This window comes from Benincasa hispida, chromosome 5 (assembly GCF_027475165.1).
Source record: "Benincasa hispida cultivar pf3 chromosome 5, pf3_genome.v1.1, whole genome shotgun sequence".
NCBI lineage: Eukaryota > Viridiplantae > Streptophyta > Magnoliopsida > Cucurbitales > Cucurbitaceae > Benincasa > Benincasa hispida.
This window is the reverse complement of record NC_143482.1, coordinates 47,666,374-47,689,659: the sequence shown is the minus strand read 5'-3', so window position 1 is coordinate 47,689,659 and position 23,286 is coordinate 47,666,374. Positions and strand designations below refer to the sequence as shown.

The window sequence follows — 23,286 nt, the reverse complement described above, 5'->3', positions numbered from 1 at the left end:
TAAAGCTTTAATCTATAGGTTTATAAGGTCCTCTGTAGCTCAACAGAGATTATTGAGAATTAATTTTGGATTAATTTGAATTGTTCAAATTAATTGAGGGAATTAATTATATATGATATAATTAATATAATGTATTTGATACATTATAATATAAAGTTTATTGGAGAGGAAATAAATATTTGAATATGATTCAAATATTAATTATATGGATTAGATTCATATAATTAAATTTAGTATAAATGAGATTTATATTAAATATCATAAATTAATGAGAGAATTAAAAATTATAGGTTATAAAAAAATTTGATATAACATTTAGTTATATATAATTATTATTTATATTTATTTTTGTTTTAATTTTGAATTTCAAATTACAGGAGGGAGTTACAAATCTTTCCCATAATTCTCTCAATTAATGTGGAAGTGGGAGTTTGTTTTACAATGAGTGAGTTTTTTTTAGTTTAATCTTTATTTTCTTCATACATTTCTCCCAACCTAAAAAAAAAATCTCTCTCTGGAAATTTTTCCAGAACTCTCCTTTTTTGTCTCTCAAAATTCTTTTTCTTCCTTCTTTTAAAAATCTTAGAACCCACACACTTTGAGAGATTCTTGTCACAAAGGAGAATATAGAGATCTTACTTGTGGTGGTGCTCATTAGAATTTTATTTGAAGAGTTCGTGACCGGATCGTGGAGAAGGGGATTTCGAGAAGAACTTGTAATCTTCAAGGGTATGTATGAATTTCCTCTCTTTTTCTTCATCAACGCATGCTGAAAATTTAGAATGAATGCATAATTTATATTTTAAATTCTGTAAAATTTGTATCTTCATTTATATTTTGAATTCTGTAAAATTTGTATCCTGTAAAAAAAATTAGAAATTTGGTCAATCCCTGCTTCCGCTACGAAACTTTACACTTCCTTCAATAAGGAGATTGAACATTAGCAGTGTGGTGGTAATCAAAATGAAGCAAATGAGTAGAAAAAATCCTAGTACTATAATAGTATAGAAAATTTTCATTTCTATACCATTTTCATTCATTGTTTTTCGTAAAATGAACAATTAATAATTGTGTGGGATCTATAAAATAAAATAGCAAATCATCATGTGACCGTGTCAAATGTTAAATAGAATGAGTATTTATTGTGTGACATATTAGTATGCTTTTTAAAATAGAGTGAGACTCGTCAAACCAAGCTAGATTAATTGATATACGAGTGTATTAATAACCACAGGGTCAACTTCTACCCCAATTGTACTAAAAAATGGGTGAGATCTAATATTTTCGTGAAGTTTAACGATTGTTATGAATATAAATTTATAGTGTCAACAAAGAGAGTAAGATACTCCATGTTATTAGACATTTTTTTTTTTAAGGATTGGATAAGAAAGAATTGAGAAAAGGGAAATTTGATGAAATTCACTTTAAAAAGGGAAGGCAGTCAAACTGTCAAATGGAAGAGAGACAGAGTTTCCTTTCAAAGGTTCCATCTTTTAATTAGCTGCCAATTTCTCAGACATTCTTTGCTTTTGTCTTCTCCTCTTTTTCTTCATTTCATTTCATACTCTTCAAACCACATTCTCATTTCTTATTTCTGAACTTTGATTCATCTCTGTTCTCTTCTCTTTCTCTTCCACCTTTCCGGCGCCCATTTTCCGGCCTCCGGTGCTCTGTTTGGCCTGAAAAAAGAAATGGGGTCTGTCTTCTACCTCCATTAATGCATTTTCTTTACCAAAATGCAAACCCCATCTTTTTTCTAAAGGAAAGAATATTGAAAAGGCTAATGCGTCTCTCTGAATCCATTTATAAACACTCCATTGATTGAGGAAAACCCCCAAATTCCCCAATATTCATCTTTCATTTATCGACTCCAACCTCTCTCTCTCTCTCTCTCTCCCACTTCCGGTCACCGGAAACCGGCTTCCCTCTATACCAAGGTTTGGTTTCGTATCTCTGTAATGGTAGGTTTCATTTTTTGGTTGTTTGTTGTTTGAGCATTTCTGGGATGTTTTTGTTATTTTTAAATGGCTGCTTGGGACATGTTGTGTTTAAGATGTTTTCATGTTGCCAAAATCAGCATAGCTCGACCCGTATACACATGTTCACGACCAAGTGTGTGGTTTGAATCCTCCACCTACTTAACAAAAAAAATGGATAAAGTTTAGCTCAACTCATATACAGTATGGATAATGTTTTAGTTGTAGTGATATATTCTAATATTTATAATTCTTATGACTATGGAATCTTTGTATAAAACTTTCTATAAGAACATATTATCAGTGAACTATCACACAACTTGATGTTGGGTTCTCTAGGCTATCTATATACATCCAAGAGTCGTTAGACTAACTTATGTTCATCTCGATTAATATGAAGAATCAATGACCATTCAACTCTTTGGAGTTGAACTTATGCTTTTAATTTTTAAATGTATCTTGGATTCAACATCTCTTTCACCACAGGACCAACCCATGATGGCAACTGGGTGGTGTTATTCTATATGTTAGTAGCTTGGACATGTGGTTTTTAAATGAACTTTTACAGGTTGATTATAATATCTAGAAATGAGTTTGTTGAAGGAGGTGAAAGTAAAAATGTATATTAGAACTTGTTTATTTGTGTAGGAAGAGAATTTTGATCTTTGATACTAAAAGATTCATCTCCACATTTCATTATCTTCAATGAGATAAATCTTTTCTTGCCATAGGAGAAAAAATGCTGAAGAAATTTTTACAATATGTTTAGATTATTTTCTAATGGATTTCAAATTAGGAACTATTAGGCACCAATCATACATACCCACCTCTACATATTAAAGATAAATGGTACCATACCCTCTACATATTGAAGAGAATATTTGTGCTACACCATGAGATTTTACTACTATTTTTAGGTCGGATAGTTGTGACAGTCTTATTGAATAATTTTTTCATTCAATATGTTGAGCTATTGAGACCGGCATACAAGGTACCAACATATGATCATTTTGACACCATGTTGATATGTTACTATTTGCAGTTTAGTTGATTCTTAAGTATTAAAAATGATCCCACTTAGGTCACTGTAATGTCATTGGTTTGAGTTCAGTTTGTAGTCTTAAAAAACTATAGTTCCCTTCAAAACAAACTCACAAGCTCTAATGAGGAGAAAGAATATGTGTCAAACCTAAGAGATTACACTTTTAAATTATCTCAAAGAGTGAGAAATGTAAATTGAAATGCTAATGACAAGTTTTTGCTCAAGTTTGATCCTCAGATTTCTACATTAAGTTATACAAAAATAATAATGGTTGCTTATTTATTTTCCTTGTTTTCATCAATGGTTATTAAAGTCTTGGTAACTATTCTGCAGGTCAAAACTATATGAATTTCCCCTCGTATCCCCAAAACATGAAGTATATATCAGAGAAGGGATGGAACTCTATCATACCTATCCATTTGAGAGGCGAATCGGGTTCTAACTTTTGCATCTTTTCGAGAGCAAAGGGAGCAAGATATGGTCCGGGCAACGCTCCAGTATATCTCAATGTGTATGACTTGACAACAGTAAATGGCTGTGTTTACTGGGCAGGTGTTGGCATATTTCATTCTGGGATTCAAGGTTTGTTGGTTTTTTTCTTGTAGTATGTATTGTTTTTGAGTGAGGCTTATGCTAACATTACTTCAAAGGAATGGTCATTGCACTTTGCATTGTTGAGGATTAGCAGCTTGAAAGTTGCCATCTCTTTTTGTGGTTATATCTGTTGAATTTAAAATAATCCATACAATGTCGATAATCTTGTCGAATAAAGTCGAGGTATCAAAGAATAAAAACGGTTTTAGAAGCAAGACAGTAGACACTTGAACGAAAGATCTCTCTGCCATTTCCATGTCTAATCTAAAAAGGGAAGGAAAATGCAATTGGGATACACCAAATTGGTTTTTTAATGCTTAAAAATTGTTTCAAAACTGAAGAATTGAGTTAAGATGACGGATTGTATAGTAGGCGAAGTACCTCTCTTGCGTTTTACTGACTCGAGCTATTTGCCTTACCTTCATATAACAATATAGGGTGTCTATTTTTCGTATCTTTGGATGTTCGTGTGATGGTTCGAGATATCATCTCAATGCCTTCTTTTAACAGAATTGGTAGACTATTTCATGATGATGATTGTTATTTCTAATTGCCTTTCAATGCACTTACAGTTCATGGTGTGGAATATGCCTTTGGAGCTCATGACTATCCAACAAGTGGTGTCTTCGAGGTCGAACCTCGACGCTGCCCCGGGTTTAAGTTTAGGAAGTCGATTTTCATGGGTACAACTTGCTTGGATCCCATCCAATTTCGAGAGTTCATGGAGCGCAATTCTGCAAATTACAACGGCGACACATACCATTTGATTGTTAAAAACTGCAACCATTTTTGTGAGGATATTTGCTATAAGTTAACCGGTAAACACATACCAAAATGGGTGAATCGTCTTGCGAGAATAGGTAATCCAACAAAATGTATAAACATTCAAGTTTTCTACGTGCCAATTACACTCAAACTACATGTAGAAGATTCATTTTTTCTTTTAGGCTAATATGTTTCTCTCGTACTTGTCACCGTGTGTGCTCAAATCACTCTCTACGTTCTTCGTTGTAGGTTATTTATGTAACTGCATGCTACCCAAGGCTCTCAAGACTTCAACTGTTCCACATGACTCAAATTTCCAAGGATATGAGAGCGAGAAGCGATTACGAAGTACTTTCGGTTGCTTCACATCAATATCAATGCATCAACGGGAAGTCTCAATGTCTTCATTGTTTCTCCACTCCCATTATAAAGGTTGCCTACCACCATGGGAGCTGAAAGGGTCAAGAAGCCGGTCGATGAAGGAAGGCTGACAAACACTCATCTTCACTTCTTTGCTGCCATTTTTTAATCTAGGTGAGAGAATTCACCTCTTCTTGGCAAAGAAGATTTGCAGGTTCAACGTTTGTTTCTGTTAAGTTTATATGTTAAATTTAGAGGTATTCATTGTGCATGTGATAGCACCATAGCAGTTCATAGTAATTCGAGTAGCTTGTTTTTTTTTTTTTTTTTTTGGTAAATGTAGGTATTAAATTTTATTATTATTATTATTATTTTTTTTTTTTTTTTTTTTTTTGGGGGGGGGGGGGGATGGGGATAGTTTAGTTCATATGCTTCCTCTGTTTTGTGTTTACTTTCATTACTACTTTTACCACAGTTCAACGTTGAAATTTGCTCATATTGCTATATAAAAAGACATTGTATCATTTAAAATAATTCTTGAATGTTATTTAATAGAGTAGAATCACTGTTGAGAGAAACCAAGTAGCCAAGTGGAGAAATTGCAAACATTAATTTTCAATGATCATGGTGAAATTCACTTCTACAGACCATCCTTGATCTTGAAAGCAAAAACAAAAGTTATTCAAACTAATTCTCAAAGAAAACTACCACAGAGGATTAAAAAGAGATGAACATCAAGGTTTAGAGTGAAAAAATAAGATTTTAATAATAAAATGAATGTGAACACACATATATATGTACATATACATATACATTTTTTGATATCCGTGAATGTCCGAGTCAACTTACGCGCATCTCAACTAATCTCATGAGACAACTCACCTGACCCTACAACATTTGAATGTCGAGAAAATTCATAAGAAATTAATTTCTAGATAAATAGTTATATGGATTGAACTCTTGACCTCTTAATCATTTATTAAAACTGTCTCCTTTTTCCCACTAGGCCAACACATGATGGTTACATATGCATATGCTTACACATGCATTTGATATATTGTTCCCATCCCAAATTCTTATTATTACATCCATTATAAAATCTGCTTTCTTTCTCTAGGATTTGAAAGCCATGTTACCTACCATTTAACTAAATTGCTCCTGAGATTTCTATCACTTAGCCCAAAAAGCATTTTCAATTACACAATCATTGAAGCAACACAATCAGAATGGCCATTGAGATAAAGGGTCTGATCAAGTAAAGATGAAAATGATAAAACTTTCCTATCTTGTAATGATGACAAAATGTGAAACTGACAGATTTTTACAAACATGAAATATATAAGGAAATATATCATTGTGATTCAACGATTCAATAAATTTACATTCATAGTAGGTAGTAGACTCTGATAAAGAAAAGAAGGGAGGCTCCAAAAACATACCTTATACTTTCAACTGATAGCAAAAGAGCAACCTTGTCTTTTCAAGATAAATTAGAGGAAAATACATACACAGATAAGAGTTTCAGTTTCCAGTCCAACTTCCATTTGAAACCAATACTTCAAACACACAACAAAGTTCTACCTCCATCACAAAGGACTTCGTGTTGTGTCGGTGATCAAACAGTCCTCAACACATTAGACATTACCTTTACCAGAGAAGTTCAACGACCTTGCGGAGCCCATGCTTCAAATAATGTATCTGGTGCTTTACAATTCATGTAGAATCTACATGCAACGAGTGAAGTAAGTTTGCCCCACATAGCCCCCAGCCATGGCTCTTCTCACGTTGGATTCGAACATCTTCGGGTTATCTCTTAAAACAGCAGCAGCATCGTGGTTGAGGGGGTCTTCATGGTTCGGTTGCTGCAAGAATGGAAAATATATATAGTAATTAAAAGAACCCCACAAATTAGTGACTTTGAGGTTTTAACTCTATTTCGAATTTATGCACCTATTCCATTGTGTGAAATGTATTTGAAAGTTCAAATATTTTATTTTAGTTCATATACTTTAACTAAATAATCAGTCAAGTCGTATGAGTATGAACAAATGTTTCAAGTAATAATTTAGACATTGAATACCGTGAAAAGATGGAACAATCCGTATATTATAGTGTTGATATTCAGAACGGGCTTCCAGTCCTCTCTTAAAATATTGAGACAAACATTTCCTTCCAAGTCAATATTAGGATGATACACCTGCACGTCAAATGTGTTAAGCTAATTCCAAACACACACATGCACACACACAAATTAATCGACAAGGTCAGCATTGTTACCTTTGTCTTGCACTTCACTTTTGGTGGCTCGTGCGGGTAGACGGGGGAAACTTGGAAAGAGAAGAGAAACGTACCCCCTCTGTTACCAAGAAAATCAAGAAACCTTTTAAGTTCATTACCTAAGCTGGGAGGAACAAACATCTTAACCAAGAAATGATGATTAAAACATGACAAAAAAGCACCGTTTCAATACACAGCTTATAGACAGTTGAATTAAGTCCAATGCAAAGTTCCACTGAGGCCTTATTGATAGAAATGATATGACATCCATGCATATATCTTCTGCTCCAATTGTTTCAAGTGAAATGATACATCATGCATGTCTGAGATTCGGGAATTGTAATGTCTTTACACATGCATTTCTAGTTGAGAAGCACATATTTTACAGCTAAATTGAAAAACGATATCTACAAGAGACTACTTACAGATAATATCCTTCATCAGGATGAATAGTGACTTCAAAGTTCATCAAGTCATCCTTGCCATTAGGAAACGATATACTACACGTTTTTGGTAGGTTCAATTCACTGATATCTACAATTAAAAGTAAAAACTCCTTGAACTCCAAGTACAGCCAGAAGACCAAAGTAAAACAAAACAAAACATAACAAAAAAATCTAAAAGTTGCTATTATATCAAAATAACACGAGTACATAGCCATATTACACCATAGTGAATAGAAAAATTAACTAATGTTTATATCATCAAAGAGAGCTTGATTACCAACAAACCAAGGCTGGGTTTCAACTAATGTTTATATTATATTTATGATACATAGATGGGAATTGGGATAAGACACATTACTCAGCAAAGAAAAACACAAGATAAAAAGCAACTTTCGCTCAAAGCCACATAGATTATATAAGCTATTCCAGTTGGCCTTGATACATAAACTACTGAACTAAAATGATTACAGAAAGTTCTAGAATGTATGCCAAGAGGAAGCAAGTAAGAGTCCAGAACTTTGACTGTATCATGTCACAAGATAATGACCCTGCCTTTGTAATATTGGCCATAGAAAAACTACTCTCAACTTGTTCGGTTGATAGTAGTTAATTCCAGACTGATAAGTGATTTAACAATAAAATTCCAGCAAAAAGAGGAACCAGCCCTGGATTAAAAGATGATCTATGTCCTCATGGCCATGCTATCCTATTTAAAAAATTAAATTAAAAAAAATAAATAATAATAAAATTAAATTAAAAAAATAAATAATAACTCAAATCTGATCTGAACATTAGTGAAGACGATGGTGCTACTATGCTAATAAAAACAACCCAAATTAGGTTCTTATAAACAGCTCTAGAAAAGAATGACTACCATCAACAATCTACAAAGCACAGAACTCGTGGCTTCAAGGTTGACTTCAAGGTCAACAGTTCTTCAACGAAGATGAAAATGAAAATGAAGTAGCTACCTTTTTGAAGACGCAATTCTCCAGCAGTTTGCTTCTTGACAGGAGGTTTTCCATTGGCATTAGCTGCAATCTCTCTCTGCTTTTCCTTCACTTTAAAAAGCTTAATCATCGTTCCTACAGACTAATGTAAAAAAAAGATATCAAATTTGCGGCACTCCCAGATCAAAGCATTGCAAAAAGCTTTTTGAGGAACTAATGACTAATCCCCATTAAATTAGAACACTGAAGATGATAAAACCAAAACGTTTGTTTATTTCCCCTTTATTGCCATTTCAAATTGCAGGCTTAACAACATTAAAGTCAACTCAAACAAAAAAAAAAATCAAATTATAACACTACAGATTATGAAAATACATCTCCTATTGCCATTTCAAACACAATAAATTAAATAAATAAGAATATTACACCAAGTCACCAACAATTGCTATGATAAAACCCAACGAAACCCAAAACTTCCCTAGAGAAATCTCCTCACATTTTCCAACCACATCTTTACATAACCATCCAATCAAGAATTAACCCATTTATATATAACTTTCGAATCGGCAAATAGACAACGCATAAGACTAGAGGGATCAACATCAAATAATAATAATAACCGTAGCAATTAGGATCTCATGAGAAACGGAGTAACACGACTACGATGCAAGTGGATAATCAAGATAAGATTCATTTAACACACATCAAAACAGAAAATCAATGAAATTACAATCCTGGATCAATGAATCAAGCATTAAAAAAAAAAGAGAGAGAGAGAGAGAGAGAAAAGAAGGGATCGAACCAAAGAGAAGAAACAGAGGCTTGCCTGAGGATTTGAAGGAGTTTTAGAAACCAATTGTTGAAAGGATGAAGATGAAGATGAAGATGAAGAGAGAAAGAAAGAGGGAGATGGGGTTGATTGATTCAGAATCAAAACTCTCTCTCTTCTTTCTCTCTGTGAAAAATTATCGTCGTACGTTCTGCAGGCCCAAATTCGGATCCCTTCGCTTTCGAGCTTCGACTGAGGACCGGCGTCATCCACATCAAAAGGAAAAAAACAACTTGCTTCGCCTTCATTATGAGAAACCAATCAGAGACTGCCACGTCGGCTCTGTGAGTGACAGCTCGGTCGACTTACTGCGCGTCTGTCCCGTTTCTGTGAAGGAGAGACGGGACGGACCAGAGATACGGAAGCTATCTCCTGCTGCCGTATCCACCTTTGTGGTTTTACACCCCAACAATTTTTGCTTTTAAAAAAAAAAAAAAAAAAAATTACAAACTACAAAAACCATCTCGATAAGTTGTAATTATATCTTTAAATTTTAAAATATAAAATTTGAGTTTTCAAATCTATACAAATGTTAAAATTGGACTCTAACATTTTTATAATTGTAGGAAGCAATTGTCACCATATTTTAAAGGTGATATTTGCAATTAGTTCTTTTCTTTCTTTCTTTCTTTTGCTAAATTATAAAAAACATGCTTAAACTTTGTATTTTGTTTTTAAAATGTGTCTTAACTTTTAAATGTCTATTGATACTCTTGAACTTTAAAAGAAGTTTTTAAAAAATATCCTTACTTTTAGTTTCTAACATAAATGTTTTTTTTTTTTTTTTTTTGAAAAAAATACCACTTAATTTTTTTCAAAAATTTCATCAATACCTTTAAACTTTAAAAAAAAAAAATTAAAATACTCTTACCATTATTATATAAATGGAAGCCATTAACACCTTGTTTCAAAAATACTATTGAACTTTTAGAAGTTGTCTTCCTCCCTCTTCCATTTCCTTCCTTCACTACTTTAATATCAATCTTCGTTTCCTTTTTCATTTTTAGATCTCTAAGATTTTCTTATCTTCTCTCTTGGTTCTCCTCTTCTTAATATCAAAACTTTAAATAAATATGAGAAATCAAACATAATATAAAAATTATCAATACCTAAACAATCATTTTTCTAAAATTAAATTATCTTCAATTGTGAAAGAATCCATTTGAAAACAATTTAAATAGATATTCTCATTTTTTATATTGATATCATATAAATTTAATAGTACGCACATTTTTTTCCTTCCACTGGTTGTCTTCAAAATTAAGACCCAAATTATTAACATGTGTCTATTTTTATTTAAACTCACATTCAAACACTAACATACAACCTTATTAAAACATTTAAGTTCTACAGTTTGTTGATGATTCTATTGTTCTCCTTTCTTCTTGGTATAGCTTATATACCTTGATTGGAGTGGGTGGTTTTAGAGATTGAGAAGCGGAAGAAAGAGAGTAAGAGAGGCTAGGAGAAGGGAATGGATATAGAGAGGTGTTAGCTCATAGATTAAAGTATAAGAGAGAGAAAATGGAAGATGGATGTGACATGGGATATAGATAAATGATTTTCATAAATATATAATACTAAGAGCCCGCTTGGATCGTAGATATTATTTCATGGGAATATATATTAAATATCTGGGATTTTGATGTGTTTTAAACATCTGGGATTATTAATGTTTGTGTTTGGATATGCAAGATAATTAATGTCTATAAGTTAAATATGTGTGTTCAATTTACCAATTTTGTACATAGAAACTAAAATTAAATAATTACTTAATGAAATACAAGAGAATTTATTGTGACTATTAAATAAATTTAGCATCAATTAATCAATTAAAAAAAATGAATATTTTTATATTAAATCTTTATTAAACATAATTAACTAATTTAAAATAATTACTAAAATAATCAAATTATTATAAAATAATTAGAATATTGATAAACATCATAATAATAGCAATTTATATTAGAAAGTTAAGATGGCATAAAATATTAATTATAAAGATATTAGTTGAAATTTACTAAGTCTAGTTAATATATTTATATTTAATAATTAATTAAAATGAATAATATGAGTAATTGATATTAATTTATTAATTAATTAAGTTATACTTTTGCTAGTTATCTCTCAAACATAAAAATCTTACACTTTTGTAGGGTATTAAAAAATCTATGTCAGATGGATTTTAAAGTTCCCTATAGAATAATATCTTGACTTTTAAAAATTGAAATTATGTCAAACAAATAAAGATATTAAATGTCCATCTAGAATTTCATAGAAAAACATGTGAAACAAACAGGTCCAAAGAGACTTTTGTAATTTTTTATTCAAAGGCTAAGGGTATTAATGTAACAATTTTATATCAAAAGATTAAGGATATTAGTGTAATTTTTTAAAATTTAACAGTATTTTTTAAACAAATGTGCTAAATAGTTTTTGTCTACATAAGGGTATTTGTTTTTTTTTAAATTTAAGAGCATTAATGGAATTTTAAAAAGACTATGGTTTTTGTTAAAATCTAAATATAAGGGTATTTTGATTTTTTTTTTTTTAGTTTAAGAATATCAATAAAATTCTGGATATTTTTAAAATTGCATTTGGATGTTTCAAACTCCATTTTAGTTATTGAAGTTTGAGATAATATATGCGTGGTCCATTTTCGTTAATTTTCACTTTTGGGCAAAATACAACTTCTAAAAAATGAGGGAGAAGGAGAGACAAGAAGAAATATAAAATAAAATGAAGAAAATGGTACATCCAAATTAATTAATATAAAAATAATAAAATTTTCATTAGGCACTTCAATCATGCCACGTCATTTTTCCATTAGGCAATTATCGTCTAATAGCTTTAAAGACCATTTAAAACAAATTTTCAAACCTTAAGAATAAAAAATGCTCATTTTAAAACCGGACCATATAGACACTTAACTCAAGAGAAAAAGTGTATTTTGCCCAACCTTTTTTAATAATTTTTAAAGATGAAATAGTATTGTTTTATAGGTTAAATTACAAGATCAATTTTTTTTTTTAAAAAAAAATGTTACCAATTTAATTTTTAAATTTTAAGCTTTGTGTCTATTTTAGTCATTAATCTTTAAAATGTGTTTAATAGGGAGAAACTATTATTTTTAACCTTAAAAAATTTTCACATTGCCAAACTAACCTCTTTTCTTAAAAAAACTATTTTTTTAAGGCCTTTCTTACTTTTTTAGAGTGGAAGGCTCCACATGATGAAAATACATTTTATTCCCAAGTGTTTTCCATTTTACCTTTTTTTATTACAGCAAACCCAACTTCAATTTTAGACCTTATGGGAAAAAAATGATTGAGATTTCACAAGGATTGAAATTTTTTTTGATAAAAAAAAGTTGTCACGTGAAAGTTTTATAAAGAATTGAAAAATTAGAAGAAATTCATTGAATTCCAATTCTTTTTTCAACTCAAAAGGAAGAATGGTATATAAAAAAAATTAAAATTTAGAAAAGAAAAAAAAATATCCTCTTATAGAAATTTTCGTAAATTTAGGTTAAAAACAACTCACTTAAATTTGTCGGAAAAAAATGAAATTGGAATTGGTAAAAACAATTAATTGAAACTTAGAGAAAATTCAAATTTTCGGTAAGAAATTTAACTGAAAGGAAATGTAAAGTTTTTTGTTAAAATATTAATTATTATCTTAAAAGAAAAAACACCACACTTCTTACTTATTGGAAAGTCTCAATTACTAAAAAAAAAAAAAAAAAAAAAAAAAAGGAAAAAATGGTTTCTGCCCACTGAAGGTTTTTTTGAAAAAAGAAAAATTAAATTTTCTTTATTAAAATCAATAAGTAATTATTATTTATTTTAAATTAAAATTAATTATAAATTATTAATGAAAAAAGAAAAAACCTTAAAATGGTTTCTGCCCAAATCGACAGAAATGCGAAGTTTCTTTCTTAAAAAAATTAAAAATTAATCATTAATCATTAAAATTAAGTATTAATTATTAATGGACAGAAGTGTGAAGTTTCTTTTTCTTTTTCTTTTTTCTCCTTTATCTCTCTCTCTCTCTCTCTCTGAATGGACAGAAAGTTTTCTTTTAATGTTAATATAAATTATAATTAACATTAAAAAACCTTTTACATTTTCTTTCTAATAAGTAAGAAATGTTGTGTTCTTTTTTTAAAAAAAAAAAAAAAAAAATTGAATTTCTCCCAAGTTTTAATTTTTTTTTTTACCAATTCCAATACCAATTTTTTTCGAATAAGTTTAAACTAGTTATTTTAAACTTAAATTTACGAAAATGCTGGTAAGAAGCTGGTTTTTTTAGTCTTTAATTTTTTATTTATCCTTATTAGTTTTGAGTTTAAAAAATCTAGAAACTCCAACAATCTTTTTTCATAAGGTCTAAAATTGAAGTTGGGTTTGAAAAGTTGTAATAGAAAAAAGTAAAATGAAATATTTTGAATGAGGGACAAAATAGTATTTTTAATATATGAGATCCTCTACTTAAAATCTTAAAAAGTAAAAAAGATATTAGAAAGATTAGTTTTTAAAAATACCTAAAAAAGTAGTTTTTTAAAATAAAATGTTAGTTTTGTAAGGTCAAAATCTTTTTAGGTTAAAAACAGCAATTTTCCTCAAATAAGTTAATAGACTTTTAATTTTATGTCTAATAGATCTTTGAGTTCTTAAATTTATGTCTCGAGGTCCTTGATCTATTACATATTTTTTTAAAAGAAATCACGGGCATAATAGACATAAATTGGAGAAATTATCAAAAATAGTTTCCTCAAGTATTGATCTTTTAAAACTATCACATTTTTTGAAAATTTGTTACAATAGTTTTTCTTGGTCCATCTTGCCTGAGATGACCCATCAAGATTTACATAAAAAATTAACTTTTACGGACTTATTGTGGTTTTTTCAGTCAAAGCTGGGGCAGTTAACACTGGGATTCTATCAATTTTTCTAAATATTATATAATTTTTTCATATTTTATATATCTACCTAATTTTTCAAATTTTTCAACGCAACGATCAAATTTTGGCCAAAAATTTGAGAAATTTTTGGGAGATATAAAGAATTTCAAGTAAAATTAATATTGAGATTCTTTATGTTTTCCCAAATCTTAAATTTTTTATCTACAAAATTTAAAGACACGGTACACTTGTGATCCATTTGAAAAATCATAATAGGTAAATTCATTTATAAATCTGGAAATTCATATAATTACGGAAACAAAAATTAGGGTACAGATTTGAAAATTTATGTAAAAAATTGATATAATATTTGGTAAAAGTTAATTAATTTGGAGAAATTTTGAAATAAAATATAATTTTTGGAAAGATTATATAATATTTGGAAATTTTAGTAGAATCTCGGGATTAATACTGTCTAAGATTTCACCGAGAAGGCCCAAAACAATGATAAGTTAGAAAAAGTTCATTTTTTTAAAACTAAATCTCGATGTTTCATCTCGCTCAAGATGGACTAAGAAAAACTAGTTTAACAAAATTTAAAAAGTGTACTAGTTTTGAAAAGCAAAAACTTATTAGCGTTATTTCTGATAATTTTCCATAAAATTGATGGTTTTTAATGCTCTAAGACTTTTTTTTTTTTTTTTTAAAGAATAGGTTCTAAGACTTAAAATTCAATTTTATACTAACTAGATAAGTTAATTTTTAAACTTTTTGATTATGTCAGGTACCTAATTGGACACAAAAACACAAATTTTTTTTTTAAAGAAAAAACCTATTAATCATTTTTTAAAGTTCAAAAAAAAGTTTAGGGAGAACTTAATTTTAATTGGGAAAACTACCTATTTGATCCTTAGGTTTTGGGTTTAGTTTCTATTTAGTCTTTGAGTTTCAAAATATTATGTATTTAGTACTCAAGTTTTGAGTTTTGTATCAATTTAGTCCTTAAGTTTCAAAATATTATAATTTTATTCTTGACATTTGAGTTTTGCTTCAATTTGATCACTAACATCGGTTATTTACTAAAATACTCATTTTTTGAACTTAGTATTAACTTATGTTAATAAATTAAAAATCATTAAAAAAAAGTTATAATCAATTAAGTTTCACTATTTTTATCACTTTTAAAATTATATTTCATAATTATTTGTCATCAATTAATTGAAAAGTGAGTATTTAATGAAAATTGAGGTTAAAATGTAAAATCTTGAAACCTATGGATCAAATTGAAACAAAATTCAAATCTCAAAAATAAAATTATAACATTTTGAAACTTAAACAAATCTCAAAACTTACATGTGTAACGTTTGAAATCCGATGGATCAAATAGAAACTAATTCAAAACATAGGGACCAAAAATGTATTTTTCTATTTTAATTTACATATTCTATACTTATTAAATGATTGACATGACAAAATATTTTTGTTTAAAAAAAAAAAGCAAATGGTCCTATTTTTTAGTGCAATAATTATGGGGATGGAGACCAAATTTTTATCTTCTAAAGAGAAAAATCATGTCAATTGATGTCGATCTAAAAAAAACTTATTAAATCACAAAAAAAATAAAAACACGAACAAAATACAAGAAAACAATCTTATTTTTGTGAGAGAAAATTGTAGGAAGATAAAGAAATGATGAAAAAAATAATCTAAATTCAATGTATTCATATTGTTTCTTAAGACAATTTTGAGATTCAAACTCTAGTGAAAGTAGATATAACCAACAACTGTCTTGAGTCTTGACCGCCGAACAACAAATAGATTTCATTATCGTGAAATATATGTTGTTTAGTCTAAATTAGGGAAAACAATTTTGTAATTTTTATTTAAAAAAATCTATTTTAATAAACGCATTTCAAAATTTATGAAAAATAAATATTACTTTAAAATTGTTTGAAAGAATAGTTGAATTCAAGTTGAATTTGAAGTAGAAGGTACAAATTACTAAACTAAAATTTAAAACAAATGATATTCAATTTTAGTTTAGTCAGCTTACTTAAAAAGTGTTGTTTATAAATTAGACTTATTCAAGGTAAAAAAAGAATGTCTGATAATCAATCTAATATGTCATATATAAAGTAAATATATATTTTATTTTTTCAGAAGTCATTTAAAAAAAATGTCTCTTTCTCTTTTTGTTCTCGTGTTATTCACTATACAACTAGTTATAGGACTTAGTTTAAGTCTCATTTTTTTTTTTATCTCTTCCAATTTGGCAGACTTGCAAAGGGTTTGGGATCGGTTGTTTTTTCAATCAATTTTTAAATGTAATTAATATTGATTTTTGTCCTCATTTTATAAAATATTTGTTTAAAAAGAAAAAGAAAACATAGTTGTATCGGTTTTCCTTCCTTTGATATCTTTATTTGCATCACCATTTTTTATTGCATCATGGTTAATTTTTACTCACATGAAGCAACATTTATTATTGGTTATCATTAAGTTGCAATTTGATATACATTTTCACAACTTTTGCATACATACATATAGTTTATGAGGAGATGATGCATATACTTGAGAATTTGTTCATATATTCCTTGTTTGTGATATTGTACCTTTGCAATTGCATTTACCCATCTTGAGAAAGAAATTTCGTCAGTGTGCATGTGTAACTAAATCCATTTCCTAAATAGATGCAACTTTATCCTTATTTTAAGTTATTGAGAGACGCATACTTTGATAGAAAGTTGGCGACGTGTGATAAGTTAGGTTCATTCAAGAGATACATTTTGTATAAACATCCTAAATATAACATTAATTTCAAATGAATGTGTCTATTTGAGAGACACATTTCAACTAAATGAATTCTCTAAAAAACGCGTTCCAATAATGATAAAAATATTACCCTAATTTGTTTCAAATTAAATAGTTTTCAATCTACCTATTTTTGTCATTTTTTTTAATACAACATTATTCTTCTAGTTGATCTCACATATATGCATTGGGTTGTTTTGGGTTAAGAGAATTCTTTGTGACGACGGTTTAAATTTTCATCGACATGTCGACATTTTCATTGATGTTTCCACATTTCCATAGGTTCGATATCGACATGAGGGATGAACCGATATTTTCATTATATCGTTAAAAAGACCATGAAACATAAAAGGGTTTGAGGGTTGACTCAAGCAAAGCTAAAAATCCACGAGTGAGCCCAAACCTAAGGAAATTAGGAGGCACCATGGGAGACCTAGCGTTGTCCCAAAAGGAAAAAAGCTAGACTCTTGGGTTTTAGGTTGATCAAACAAGCTCGAGAGTCATACCAAAAGGAAAATAACTGAACTTAACTCGTCACTAGCGTACAACAATCTAAAAGATCGCAACCATCCTAACACTATCGGTATTACATGTAATTTGTAACCCCAAGCAAGTATCAGAGAGTTGATCTTATAAATATTCACATTTCGACAACCCAAGGAGCTAAGACGAGTAAATAACTCTAAGGAGAAAGTATAACTCTCTATGTGAGTGAGGAGCACCCAACAACAGGAAAAAAAAATGAAAAAGGAAGAAGAGTAATCTACAAAATGACACAAATGTAAATATAGTATACATAATAAATCTTTTAACTAAAGTTATGATAAAATATATTATTAATTTAATTTTTTTTTCTCATAAATTTTCTAAAAGATTAATTTTGATTTTCCAAAAATTAATCCACATCAACACTTTATCGACATTTGCGTAGAATTCGTGGGTTGTAATTATAGCCCAGCAAATGTAATGTACTTAATTTGTTTTTTTATAGTGATTTCAGGAAGTAGAATTGGTAAGCTCTTAATCCTAACACCTAAGTACGGCCTACCTGCCATCCACGTGGCTTACATTAGGAGAAGAATTTACCCCCATAATAAATACTAAAGAATCTTCTATTTTATAATTTCGAAAAAAATACATAATAAAATTAAAATCATAATATTGAATTTTCGACTCACATTAATACTTTGGTTGATATTTAACATATACGAGAAGTGAAACGATATACTAAAAGAAATCACCAAAACATAAAATAAATAACAAAATATCACTAATATAAAAATAATATAAATAATAGATAAATTAACTGGTTTAAAATTCACAAAAAAATTTATTTACTAATTTAAATTTATTTTTTTTAATCTTATGCTTTATAATTTTTTAAAAAGTATTTTGATTGATATTTTATCGATATTTTCATCTATATTCGCATTTTATACCATAATTACAATGAAATGTTTCGGATTTCACTCATATTACAAACTTGTACAAATTTTCTAAGTTAAAAGTTGTTTATTTTTTAAGGTTAAGTAAAAGTTAAATTAAATGTGTCATATTTTTGTTTAATACAAAAATTTCTATGACAGCATAAAAAAAATTGAATAATATTACATCACTGTGAATTCAAATTTATGAGAAGGAAATATCAGATATATCTGACTAATTGAACAGGTATGAAATAGCAATTAAAATAGTTAGGATCAAATGAGTCGATAAATTAAGGCCCCATTTCTTTTTTTTCTTTTTTTAATTACTCAACCCAAACGTAAGAGTTGGGTTAAAGAAAATTTTCATTTTGGGTTATATTTGATTTTAATAAGATTTTTAATTCAGATTGGGTTATAAATTTTTTCCATCTCATTTGGATTTGATATTTTTTTTTAGACTTTTAGTTCAAGTTGTGTTCTCAAATTTATTTATTTATTTATTTTTGCCTCCACATAACCCAACTGAATTTCAGTTAAACTAAAAAAGAAAAATAACAAGTTAAAAAGTATGGTTATTTTCAAATATAAAAAAATAAACTAATTTATTTACGAATATAACAAAATGTCACGAACGGTTAATGTAAGACAGTGACAATCTACTATATTTAAAAATATTTTCAGTAATATTGTCATTTAAAATAATTATCCTAAAAAGTTTGTAAAATTTTAATTCTTGTTTTGAGTTTTAGGGTTTTGATTAGATTAGATGTTTTTTATTATTATTTTTTAAAGTAAAAATTCAACAACCCAATTCAACTCAATCCGAAATTTTAAGAATTGGGTTGGATTGATTTGAAGGTCTCATATTGGATTGGTTTGAAGATTTCATTGTTTATTTGGTAGCCAACGAGACCAATTAAAATTATTAGGATTGATCTAAAAATTCTTGAGACTCAATATTTTTTTTTTTTTTTTTGTCACTTCCAATTCAAAAGACACTTGTTTCTTCAATCAGTTTTTTAAATGTAATTAATATTTAATTTTATCCTTATTTATCCCTTAACCTTGGGACTTTTATAAAGTATTTATTTAAAAAGAAAAAGAAAACATAGTTGTATCAATTTTCCTTCCTTTGATATCTTTATTTGCATCACTATATTTTTTTTATTGCACCATGGTTACTTTTTACTCACAACAAGCAACAATTATTATTGGTTGTCATTAAGTTGCAATTTAATATACATTTTCATAACTTTTGCTTACATACATATAGTTTATGAGGAGATGATGCATATACTTGAGAATTTGTTCATATATTCCTTGTTAGAGATATTGTACACTTGCAATTGCATTTACTCATCTTCAGAAAGCTTCATCAATATATATGTCACTAAATCTATCTCTTAAACAGATGTAACCTTGTCCTTATTTTAAGCTAGTGAGAGATACATATTTTTGCAGGACGCTGACAGAGTGATAAGTTAGGTTCATTCAAAAGATACATTTTTGTATAAATATCCTAAATGTAACCTTAACTTCAAATAAATGTGTTTCTTTGAGAAACACATTTCAACTAAATGAATTCTCTAAGAGACACGTTCCAATAATGATAAAGATATGACCTTTTTTTTCTTCTTCAAATTAAATAGTTTGAAATCGGTCTATTTTGTCAGTTTTTTTAATACAACATTATTCTTCTAGTTGATATCACCTATATGCATTGGGTTGTTTTGTGTAGCGAGAAATCGTTGTGATCATGGTATTAAATTTTCATCTATATGTAAACATTTTCATTGATGCTTCCACATTTCATTGAGTTCTATATTGACACGAGGGTGAACCGATATTTCTATTATATTGTTAAAAAAAATCAAAGAAACATAGAAAGTATTGAGCGTTGCCCTAAGCAAGGTCGTTCATGAGCGAGCCTATACGTAAGAAAATTCGGAGGCACCATTGGGGACCTAGCATTATCCCAAAAGCAAAAAAGTTGGACTTTTGGGTTCCAGGTCAATCAGATGAGCTCGAGGAATCATCCCGAAAGGAAAATAATCGTGAGTTTGTCACTCTCTGTAATCTAAAGGGTCACAACTAACCTGACATTGTCGGTATTACACATAATTCATAACCCTAAGCAAGTGTCAGAGGATGAGTCTTATAGATAGCCCCATTTCGATAATCCAAGGAGCCAAAGACGAGTAAGTAACTCTAAGGAGAGAAATTATAACTCTCTCTATGAAGAACACCTAACAACTCTTGTGCTAGTTTCCACGCCAACATAGAGAGTAAGCAATAAAATGATACAAATGTAAATATAATATACATAATAAATCTTTTAATTTGTTTAAAAAACATAATAAAAATATGTTGGAGGAGAAATTTCGGATCAATCACGGATCGCCACGTCATTTACTAAATTAATGATGAAATTCCAAAAATCATAAAATTTGGGACCAGTTAAGAGTTGACATGTGTCCCAAATTGAAGTCGAAGACAAATTTTGATGACGTCACGTGTTTTCATCATAAGCTTAGGTTGAGTAAAATTAATTTCGTCCAATTTGGCGTTATAATTTGGGCGTTGGTCCAGTTATGCCCAAATGTGGGTTTAATTTAGGCATCAAAATAGGCCAAAATTCAATTAATAGGGCCCAAAGATCGGACCTAAGTCCAATTAATTAGGCTCAAAGGCCAGGCCCATGGGCCAATCAAGTCCAAACCATGGACCAACTAGCCCACGCCTATGAAGCCCACTAGAGAGACCTATAAATAGAAAAACTCTTCCAGAAAGTCCAGAGAGAATTCATCCTCCTACTTCAAGAACGTTCGATATTTTTCTTTTTCAAGTCAAGCACATCCATTCAACGGAGAGAGAACCAGAGGATCAAGTACTAGAGATCGAACCACATTGCATTAAATCAACACCAACACTAACTCAAGTTCAACTCTACGAAATACGTTTCTCAGAAAACCCCATGTGAACAAAATATATTATTAATTTAATTTCTTTTAACTTATTATTCTCATAAATTTATTTCACATCGACATCAACACTTTATCGATATTTTATCAATATTTCTATAAAATTGGTGGATTATATTCTAAATTTGTTTTCATACAATGATTTGTGGTTGTAGAATTGGTAAGCTCATTTAATCCTAACACCTAAGTACGGCCTACTTGCGGCCTACTGGCCATCCACGTTAAGAGAAGAATTTACCCCATAATAAACACTAAAGAATCTTGTATTTTAAAAATTAGAAAAAAATACATTATAAAATTAAAACGATAATATTTAATTTTTGAATGACACGTCAAAATATATATATATATAAATCTAAAATAATAACATCACATCACCTTTATATGATTTCCTATAGATACCTACATCCATATAGATATATTGATTTTATATCTCAAACATTCGTCGTCCGATTTGTTATATATTTTCAATATTTCAATATTTTTATAGATTTAACATCGACACCAGAAGTAAATCAAAATTTTCAAAAAAAAGTCTAGAAAACATATAATAAATAACAAAATATCACTAATGTAAAAATAATATAAATAATAAATAAGTTAATTCGTTTAAAATTCACAAATGTTTATTTACTAATTTAAATTTATTTTTTTGAATCTTATGATTTTATCATTTTTTTATACACGTTCATTGATCGACATTTTATCGATATTTGTATTGATGTTTTTGTAAAATTAAGATCTGATATTTTCATCTACATCGATATTTTATACCTTGGTTTCAATTAAATGTTTCGAATTTCATTCTTATAATAAATTTATACAAATTTTCTAAATTAAAAGTAGTTTATTTTTTAAGGTTAAGGAAAAATTAAATAGTGTGCCATATTTTTGTTTAATATACAAATATATATGACAACATGAAAAAAAATTGAATAATATGACATCACTAAGAATTCAAATTTATATGAGATATATCTAACTATTTGAGCATTAAGAATGGTTAGGATCAAATGAGTCGATAAATTAAGGCCTCGTTTTTTTAGTTACTAAACCCTAAACGTAAGAGTTAGGTTAGAAAAGTTTCATTTTGGGTTAGATTTAATTTTAATGAGATTTTTAATTCAGATTGGTCTATAAATTTTTTCCATCTGATTTGGATTTGGATTTTCTTTTTTCAAATTTTTAGTTCAAGTCGTGTTTTCAAATTAATTTTCTTTTTTACTCAATACAACTCGAATTTCGGTTAAATTAAAAAAGAAATAAAATAATAAATTAAAAAATAGATTATTTTCAAATATAGAAAAATAAGCTAATTTATTTACAAATATAACATAATGTCAATGTCTATTATGATTCAACAATGACATTTTGCTATATTTGAAAATATCTTCAGTAATACTGTCATTTAAAACAATTACCCCGAAAAGTTTGTAAAATTTTAATTTTAATTTTGAGTTTTAAGGTTTCGATTTGATTAGATATGTATGACTTTTTCCAAAAAAAAAAAAAAAAAAAAAAACTCAACAACCTAATCCAACTCAACTCGAAATTTTAAGAATTAGATTAGATTGGTTTAAAGGTTTCATTGTCTATTTGGTCGCCAACGAGACCAACTAAATTATTACGGTTGGTCTAAAAAATCTTCAGTCTCAATCCAATCCAACATGTGATACTCCTAGTCACCTAGGACAATTTACCTTTCCGATCGTTACACGATACACTCCAATGGTCATATATATATTTAAAAATATTGGATAATCTTATGGTTAAATTCATTATTTTTAAAATACACCCCATAATAATCCCTAATTAGTTTCGTTCCTAAATTGTCTCTCCCTCATTCGGAGTTTTTTTTTCCCTAAATATTGTGAATAGGAAAAGTATTTAGAGAAATATGGTTGTTTTGAAAGTATTTAGAAATT

General features: G+C 28.8%; 2 protein-coding genes across 4 annotated transcripts; one reads left to right on the top strand and one right to left on the bottom strand.

Annotated features, from left to right (window-relative positions):
- Positions 1-1,524: 1,524 nt before the first annotated feature.
- On the top strand, positions 1,525-5,268 carry LOC120078320 (deSI-like protein At4g17486). 2 transcript variants are annotated; one of them, XM_039032558.2, is made up of 4 exons: positions 1,525-1,961; positions 3,352-3,600; positions 4,185-4,472; positions 4,627-5,268. In XM_039032558.2, the coding sequence occupies exons 2-4, from the start codon at positions 3,363-3,365 to the stop codon at positions 4,866-4,868; spliced, it is 768 nt and encodes a 255-aa protein (XP_038888486.1). In that variant the 5' UTR covers positions 1,525-1,961; positions 3,352-3,362; the 3' UTR covers positions 4,869-5,268. The 2 variants fall into 2 exon arrangements, with proteins under 2 accessions (XP_038888486.1, XP_038888487.1); XM_039032559.2 differs by having other exon boundaries at positions 1,526-1,937.
- A 787-nt stretch (positions 5,269-6,055) lies between these two features.
- On the bottom strand, positions 6,056-9,520 carry LOC120078716 (NEDD8-conjugating enzyme Ubc12-like). Of its 2 annotated transcripts, none has more exons than XM_039033014.2 (6): positions 9,237-9,520; positions 8,432-8,552; positions 7,440-7,548; positions 7,015-7,093; positions 6,818-6,934; positions 6,056-6,599 (listed from the first exon to the last, which is right to left on the bottom strand). In XM_039033014.2, the coding sequence occupies exons 2-6, from the start codon at positions 8,538-8,540 to the stop codon at positions 6,462-6,464; spliced, it is 552 nt and encodes a 183-aa protein (XP_038888942.1). In that variant the 5' UTR covers positions 8,541-8,552; positions 9,237-9,520; the 3' UTR covers positions 6,056-6,461. The 2 variants fall into 2 exon arrangements, with proteins under 2 accessions (XP_038888942.1, XP_038888944.1); XM_039033016.2 differs by having other exon boundaries at positions 9,213-9,452.
- Positions 9,521-23,286: the final 13,766 nt, after the last annotated feature.